General features: G+C 56.7%; 1 protein-coding gene across 1 annotated transcript; it reads right to left on the bottom strand.

The window, feature by feature from the left end:
• Nucleotides 1–4017: 4017 nt before the first annotated feature.
• Nucleotides 4018–8293, bottom strand: LOC119094340 (methionine--tRNA ligase, cytoplasmic-like). The gene is given in 4 exon segments (XM_037217408.1): nt 4018–5861; nt 5863–6786; nt 6997–7306; nt 8244–8293. Coding segments are annotated over 3 exon segments (2679 nt in total). The 5' UTR covers nt 7300–7306; nt 8244–8293; the 3' UTR covers nt 4018–4409.
• Nucleotides 8294–8638: the final 345 nt, after the last annotated feature.

Genomic DNA, 8638 nt, shown 5'->3' with positions numbered 1-8638 from the left:
ATAAACTCGATGACTGGGTAATCACACAGTTACTGTTACTCGTGGTCAACCAACAGCAGTCAGTGGTACGGGTGAAGTCACGTTTCGCCCCCCCCCCCCCCCCCCGCTCGGCTGGTATTGTTCACGTGTTTACAGTGGCTGTCGACCGGGAATTGCAGTGAAGTCATGCTCCCCCGGTCGGGTGAGCTGCACGAGTCGCTCTCTCGTCCGGCCGGGGCTGGTGAGGTCACGCTCTGCCGGCCGGGTGTTCCCCTGTGGTGGCAGTGAGTCTGAACCGGATGAGTGAAAAGCAATACGGCTCGGCTCTGCAGCTGCTGTGCACCGGCTGACTGGAAGGTGTTTAGTTGGGCGTTGAATAAACCTTTTTGATGACAACCATGCATGTACCAACTGCGTCAGCGATGGCCAATTCAATATTGTTGCTGTGGGGCGCACCGAGCGAAGAAGTCATTTGCCGTCCATGACGCCCCAGCGAGCAGGGCATATAAGTTGAAGTCTTCGCCTGTTAGAAACGGAAGCTTTTCCCTAGAAGGTGTGCGCCGTTACCATTAATTTGTCTGTTGACGGTGATCTCGCCGCATTGATCCACGTAAGAAAATCAGCGACAAAAGCGGCACGATGGACAGGCCGCAAAAAATATGGCTGAATACCGCTGACATTGCTGTGAACAATGTTTAATCTAACGCGCGATCACCTCCACCAGGGGCGGACGCTCACACTTGGTGTCTCTTGCACCAACATGTTCCTTGTGTTTGCGTGCTTCCGACGGGAAAGTGTTCCTGATGTCGACCGGGGAAAAAAACCGGCCGGTTAACACACATTCGAGGGGAAGTACCCACCAATCCTTGCCTAGCTTACCCAAGAAGTTTTATGAGAAACAGTCACCCAAAAATGTGTGGTACGTCCCCACGCCACGATACATGACCGAGCTATATGCTCATCTTTTCAAATCCGTACGAAGCAATGCCGCGTCTCGACCAATGGCCCCATGTACAACGATTTATTGTAATATACACTGCGCGCTAGTGAAAATTTCGTGCTGTTCTAGAAAAAGAGACAGGCCAACTGGATAGCTTCCGCCGTTTTCATCAACATCCCGTTTGCCGGCCCGATGGCGCGGTTGGTTGGAGCGCCTGCCTTCCAATCCACCCATCCGTTGTGAAGTATGATCGGGTCGCTTTAAGCACTCGACGGTCTGCGGCAGGTCGCGCTAAATGGTCACGTGACGTCACGTGGGCAGAACGGACCGTGCCGAGCACTACGACACGCTAAACTTCCGCCACCATATTATGCCGTTGAGCTGGAATCGCACGATCGGATGGTGGGGCCAGGGATTACCCAGAAAGCACTGCTCAGTGTGAGCTCCGATTCCAGACATCAATCTACGCAAAACCTTTGGATTGAATCTAAAAAAATAAATAAGGCGATGACACAAACAACATAGGTCAGTAATGAGAAGCGTCTAAGCTTCACTTACTTGGTTACAATAAATGAGCCACAATAGCTGATGACCTGCAAGCACTTGGCATTTCACCTATCATCTACGAGCCTAAGACAAACTGAAACAAATCAAAACAAAACGAAACAAAACAAAACACCAAGAGCATACGAAGCACGCTTGACGGCAGCGTCTAAGTCGGCACGAGGTCATTCTGACATGTTGGGAAGATTAATAGCTCACTTTTATGCACCAAAGTGAGCGGCGCAGTGTACAGCTGCGGATCCCCGATGATGCCACCACTGCGGTTCACCAGCGACGCCGCCAGTTCACATCATGTCCTGTCACGTACACACTGACGACCTTTGACGTCACACTCACCGTGGCGTGCACGGGCACCAGACAGCTTGTTCGTCACACCCGACGGGCGCAGCACATCCTGGTCGACGGATCTGACGGGAGCATCACGTCCCGGTCGATGGATCTGACGGGGGCGTCACGTCCTGGTCGACGGATCTGACGGGGGCGTCACATCCCGGTCGACGGATCTGACAGGGGCGTCACGTCCTGGTCGATAGATCTGACGGGGGCGTCACGTCCTGGTCGACAGATTTGACGGGGACGTCACGTCCTGGTCGACGGATCTGACGGGGGCGTCACATCCCGGTCGACGGATCTGACAGGGGCGTCACGTCCTGGTCGATAGATCTGACGGGGGCGTCACGTCCTGGTCGACAGATTTGACGGAGGCGTCACGTCCTGGTCGGTAGATCTGACGGGGACGTCACACCCTGGTCGTCAGGCGTATCGCACCAAGCAGCGCAGGTAAAAACCGCCCCGATACATGGGTATAAACACTGGGGAGCGCGGGGAAGAGTCTGGAGAAGACATTACTCTTCCATTTTTTTCCAAAATGGGGGTTGTCTCCTAAAACGTTTGTCCATAGAACGCACGATTTGACGTTTTCCTCCACTTAAAACGCCGTTAGCAGGTCAGGTTGTATAATCTAGTCCCCCGTCTCAGAGACGTGGCTATGTCCATTGTCCATGTTGTGGCAGTCGCTAAATCCGCACTCAGACCTGCGAAGTTAATGTGCAGCGGTTCAGCATGCCCGGGCACGCACCCTAGGTGACAAGCTTTGATGTCCTCATCATGTGTCTAATAAAAGCTGTCACCTATAAACAACAGCAATCAGGTTCCATGGACCATTCTCGGCGTTGCAGCTCCGACCATTTACGAGCATGAATGGCGTCCCGACACTTTTGTATCCACCACGGGTCAGGAGCGCGACGGGGTGACGGCAAACGCGTTGTATACATCCGTTGGCGCACTGAAAGCTGATGCACAGAACCTTAAAGTCGGCGCGCCCTTAGCCGATGCTTAAGGGCCGGTGCTAGGGCCAGTGCGCTCTTAGAAGGTCTGTTATGGACGTCTCGAGTCGAGTCTCGCTCTCGGCCTAGTTTGTCTTTTCCACCTCCAGCGTGGCCTCACACCCATTACTCGACTCTTTTGGTACCGCAGCCGCAACGGGAAGTGGTCACTTCCCGACAAGTCGTCCGCCAGCGACCAGTCTAGGTGCTGTGCCAAATGGGGGCTGGAAAACTTGGTCTAGCGCGGATGGCTAGTCACGCGACATTGTGAAATGCGCTCGAGTTTCTGTAACAGCGGTATATCCTAGATAAGATATATCCTGGAAACTTGGAAATGCGAGATTCGATCGACTGTCAGCGCTCGTTGCATCAGTCCCAAAATACCTATACTAAACCAGAGTCCATAGTGTGGTGAAATTTGAGATCAACTAGAAGCAGACTTATGCTTGACTCCAGCTGAAGTCGCCGGCGATTCCGGCATTAACCAAATTTCTGTTTCAAATCGATTCTTTTAATTTTTGTTCTGCGGGCGGGACGGAATGGGATCAGCCAGGTTGTTGCTGAGTCGTCTCAGAGCTGTAATCAGCAGGATGTATTAACGGAGGATATATGCATGGTCTGACGGCTCGTATGTGCACCAAATGAAACACAGTCGCACGAAGACGTGCCGTTATCCAACGGATGCGCTATTGGTCTGTATTGAGCACCAGTCTGCGTAGAAGTAAAACGGATGGGGAGCTTGGACATAACGTGGTTCATGTCGATGAATGGAAACGCAGCCGGTGAAGGGAGCAACTGCGATATAGCGATAGGTGAAACGCAGGGTGTTCCGCCTGAAGCCAAGACCGCAAGTACACCCGCCTGGTTGAACTGCATGGACACCTTCATGCGCGAAATCGTCAATCAGCAGATCCCTGCGGAGCATCGCAAACCCTTCGGCGCACAGCAACGTTCAGGCGCCAGCTTAGTATCGTACGGCGTTATAGAGTTCGACGACAGCGCGCGCTGGTAACCTCTAGATCGAGCGCATTCGCCCACAACCCTCTTCAATTCCACTACGAAAGCGGCATTGTAGCGTCTATAAATGTATGGTATTGCTGCACGAAAACTCAAGGACCACTGCTATCAGAAAACAAAGTGAGGCACGGTACGTGCTCGGTTGGCCATCTTCTCTCATTCCGCCCAGTCATCTGGAATATAACACGGTGCACCGGAGGCCGTCGAGTGTATTTGGTCCGATGGCAATGAACCACATCTAAAAGCCGAAGCACAACAACGTTGGTCCAATAAATCTAACATTATCGAGAGGATTTTCGACTAGCCCACTCACTGGAGTTTAGTTTAAGCACTTTTGTACTTTAATCCCATTAAAGTACAAAAGCAGACCTCACAACGCCATATTCACAACCGACCGCATCACGTCCGGTGCGACCCCGACACATTATGACAGCACGGTACCGTACTATGCTGAACTATCACCCGCCTGGTCCGATGACCAGCCAGAACTGAACTGAGGCTGAAGCTGAAGCTGAAGCTTGCAATGAAACTGAAGCCCTCCCACCATGATCAACACCCCATAAAAGCCCTAGTTTCGCGCGGACTCACTTGTTTTTACCCTTCTTGCCGGACTTTGGCGCCGCCTCCGCCGCGCTCTGGCCGCCGGCGGCGGCGAGCTGCTTCTTGAGGTCGAGCAGCACGCCCACCTGGGTCGTGACCTGCTGCTTGTCGGCGCCGGAGCTCTTCAGCTTTCGCACCAGGTCGCCCTGAGCGGCCACGGCTGCCGTGAGTCGAGCCACCTCGGCCGGGTCTGGAGCGCCAGCACCGGCGGAGGTCGGCGCCGCCGCCGCCGAGGCCGCCGTCAGCTTCTGCTTCCCCTCCAGCAGGAGCTTCACCTGCGCCTGCACTTCGGCCTGGGGCGCCTTGGCCGCCTTTAGTTTGCGGACCACGTCGCCGAGCCTGGCCACCTCCTGCTCCAGCGCGGCCACGTCGCCCGCACCGGCGCCGACCGCCGCCGCCGCCGGCGTCCCCTGTGCGCCCTGGAACCGTTTGCGCAGCTCTTCAATCCGCTCCGGCGCGATCTTCTCGAAGAGCGGCGCTGGCGTGCCGATGCGGTGGCCGGCGGGCAGCGCGCACGCGAACGCGTCGCCCAGCACGTTGACCGCGTCGGGCGCGCACAGCTGCCGCTGGATGGTGGCCGACGTCTCCGGCATGTAGGGCTGCAGCATGACCGACAGCAGGCAGCTGATGTTGGCCGAGAGGGCGATGACAGAGCCGGCGCGGCGGCGCTCCTCCGGCGAGCCCTTGACCAGCACCCACGGCTGGCTGGCCTGCATGTACTGGTTGCCGCGGCGCGAGATGTTGAAGATGTGGCGGATGGCGTCGCGCAGCTTGACTTCCTCGAGCAGTGCCAGGTAGCGTCGCAGCTCGCGCGCCACCTGGCCAATCAGCTGGCGCTCATCTGGTCCCATCTCAAGCTCGGGCAGCACGCCGCCGAAGCAGCGCTGGCAGAACGACAGGCAGCGGTTGACGAAGTTGCCCAGGTTGTTGAGCAGCTCCGAGTTGTTCTTGGTCATGAGGTCGGCCCAGGAGAACGCCGAGTCCTGGTTCTCGGGCCGCACGTACAGCAGGTAGAAGCGCCAGATGTCGCTGGGGATGCCCGTGTCGCGCGCGTCCGTGCCGAACACGCCCACGCCGCGCGACTTGCTGAACTTGCCGTCCTCGTAGTTGAGGTACTCGGTGGCCATCAGGTGCGTGACCATCGTGTAGGCGCGGCCGGTGGCCAGCTGGCAGGCGGGGAACACGACCGAGTGGAACGGCACGTTGTCCTTGGCCATGAACTCGTAATAGTCGACCGTCTTCGGCGCCAGCCACCAGCGCCGCCACTCGGGCGTGTAGCCAGCCGTGATGCTGATGTAGCCGATCGGGGCGTCGAACCACACGTAGAACACCTTGTTCTCATAGCCGGGCAGCGGCACGGGCGTGCCCCAGCGCAGGTCGCGCGTGATGCAGCGCGGCTTCAGGCCGTCTCGCAGCCAGCTGTTGCCGATGACGCGCTGCGTTGGCCGTCCACTGCGGAGAGGACTGCTTGAACCACGCGCGCAGCGGCGCCTCCACCTTGGGCAGGTCGAGGAATATGTGGCGGCTGGTGCGTACCTCCGGCGACGAGGTGCACAGCTTGCAGCGCGGCTTCATCAGCTCCACGGCGTTGATGAGTTTCCCGCACTTGTCGCACTGGTCGCCGCGCGCGTCCTCGTAGCCGCAAAGCGGACACGTGCCCTCGACAAAGCGGTCAGCGAGGAAGCGGTCGCACTTGCCGCAGTACAGCTGCTCCATGGTGTCTTCCAGCGTGAAGCCGTTCTCATGAATGACGGTGAACATGTCCTGCGCGACCTCCGTCTGGTGCGCCGTCGTCGTGCGGCCGAAGTGGTCGAAGCTAATGTTGAACCATTCGTACACCTCGCGGTGCAGCTGGAAGTACTTGTCGCAGATCTGTCGCGGCGTGACGCCCTCCTCTATCGCCTTGGTCTCGGTGGCCGTGCCGTACTCATCCGTGCCGCACACGTACAGCGTAGTGCAGCCGCGCAGCCGGCAGAAGCGCGCGAACACATCCGCTGACAGCACGCAGCCGATGATGTTGCCTAGGTGTGGTACGTTGTTGACGTACGGCAGCGCCGACGTGATCAGCACGTTCCGGCGGCCCTCCTCGGGCAGGACGGGTTTGGGGAGCGTGCGCCGCTGCGGTGCCGAGGCCAGCCCGGCCAGGTACGCCGCCACCGCTGCGTCCAAGTCGTCTGTGGAGATGGCCTCCTCCTCCCGCTCCGTCGGGGACTCCGGTTCGCTGGCGGCGGGCGCCGACGGCCGGCCGGCCGGGCAGCCGTCGGGCCCCTCCAAGCCGACAGCGGGCAGGACGGTGGCGAGCGCGGCGGCGCGGCACACTTCCACCGGGCTGTCGCCATACAGGCGGCGCAGCGCGGCGCGGCAGTGCGCCGCCGCCGCCGCCTCGGCCAGCCGTGCGGCCAGCGGCGGCGGCGCCGCCAGGTGCCGGCCGCCGTCCAGCGCCAGCAGCGGCTGCAGCGACGCCCAGACGACGGCCTCGGCGGCGGCAGGCAGGCGGCCGGCCGCCGACAGCTTCTCGAGCGCGGCGGCCAGGGCGGCGCTGGCGGCAGCGTCGGCCCGGCCGGCCAGCGCCGCCTGCAGCCGGCGCAGCGCCAACGGCTGCAGCACCAGGCCGTCCCAGCGCAGCCACGTCTCCAGCTCAGCGTCTCCGTCGGCCGAGAGCAGGCAGCGCGCCGCCGCCGACGGCGAGAACAGCACGCCGCCGCCGCCCGTTTGTAGTACGGGAAGGCCGCCCAGCGAGTGGTGCCATATGGGGTCTGATGGTCCCTCGGGACACCGCACGGTCAATGGCCGGCCAGCTAGCTCCGCCGACACCAGCAGCTTCAGAGACACCGGGTGGAACTCCGGTGCCACCAGCACATCATGGTTGGACATGTTTGACCTGCAAAAGGACATACAGGCATGTCATACTATAGATGCATGGTCATGCTATGTGCTGTGAAATAAAAATGAGAATCAATATGAAAAATAAACTTATCATTTCAAGACACTTGTTCTAGGTCCAAACACAATCAGTCTAAAACCTCATAATCAACTGCTTCCACCCAAAATAAGAATGGCACACGCCTTCTCTTTTTTGGAATTGTAAGTTCAAAGTTCTTATCCTGATCAACAACCTTCGACACACTGGAAAGAGCACTGATTATACCAAGTACCACCAATATCAACATTAATCAGCAAGAACATGTAAGCATATTGAAGGTTATTGACCCAGCATAAAAACCTTGAGCTAATAATTATCATTACATCATCATTAGATACTGTTTGGTACCATACCAACACAAATTTAACAGGGCATATGGCTCATGTTTAACCCAAACATTTCATTCGTAACTTTATGAATTTGTTCATAACAGATTAATGCTCATGGTTAGGCAGTTATGGAAGTATTGCATGCTGTCTCATGGTTTTTCATTTAAAGTGATGACAGGGCTGGGTAAAATTATGTGTACCTAGTGGTCTATTGATGCCAGCATGATGTAGTAATGGTCCGATGTTTAATCTGAAAATACATCATGGACTCTGTAGCTACTGTAGAGGACCTGCGCCAACTGTGATACATGTCCATTAAATATCCACTCTACATAATTTCAGATTATCCCCATGTGCAATACATACGGAGAAGGGTCATAAGACCTTGCAGCTCCCGATAATGCGGGATTGATGCATGATCCAGTGGGACATGATTCACTAGGTACCAGCTGCCGACAAGTTACACAAGGAACCATGATAACAGGGTAGCGGGCACTGGGCCTAGACGACCCATGGTGCCACTGAAAGCCAGTATCCTCCAGCAACAGCATGTATTTTCTACCTACCCAGCTACTCTGATGTCAGAAACGGCGAAAACGTCACATACGGACGCCGGCACAGCGCACCCCGCACGTGCGGCCACGGTCGACAGCGCTGCTAAGGTCGGAACAGAACCTAGTCGGGACTAGTTCTGGCAATCTCGCGGTGACGTCAGCACAGGGATATCCTAGGGCATTTGCGTGTTGAAGGTCCGCATAATATGGTTTTTCAAAACCTGTTTTACGCAATTCGAGCCATTATTTGCAACAAAATTAGCTTCATGGCGTTCATTAGTATGTTTTCTAACCAAATTTGTGATTGAGACGACTGTGACTGGTTACATATTCCAACACCAGCCCAAACCACTGCGCTATGCTTTGGGCAAATGCTTTGCGCCAATAAGGGCAAATTTTACCAACAT

Source organism: Pollicipes pollicipes, unplaced genomic scaffold (genome assembly GCF_011947565.3).
Source record: "Pollicipes pollicipes isolate AB1234 unplaced genomic scaffold, Ppol_2.1 Scaffold_4002;HRSCAF=4701_pilon_pilon_pilon, whole genome shotgun sequence".
Taxonomy (NCBI): domain Eukaryota; kingdom Metazoa; phylum Arthropoda; class Thecostraca; order Pollicipedomorpha; family Pollicipedidae; genus Pollicipes; species Pollicipes pollicipes.
This window is presented reverse-complemented; position numbering and strand designations above follow the sequence as displayed.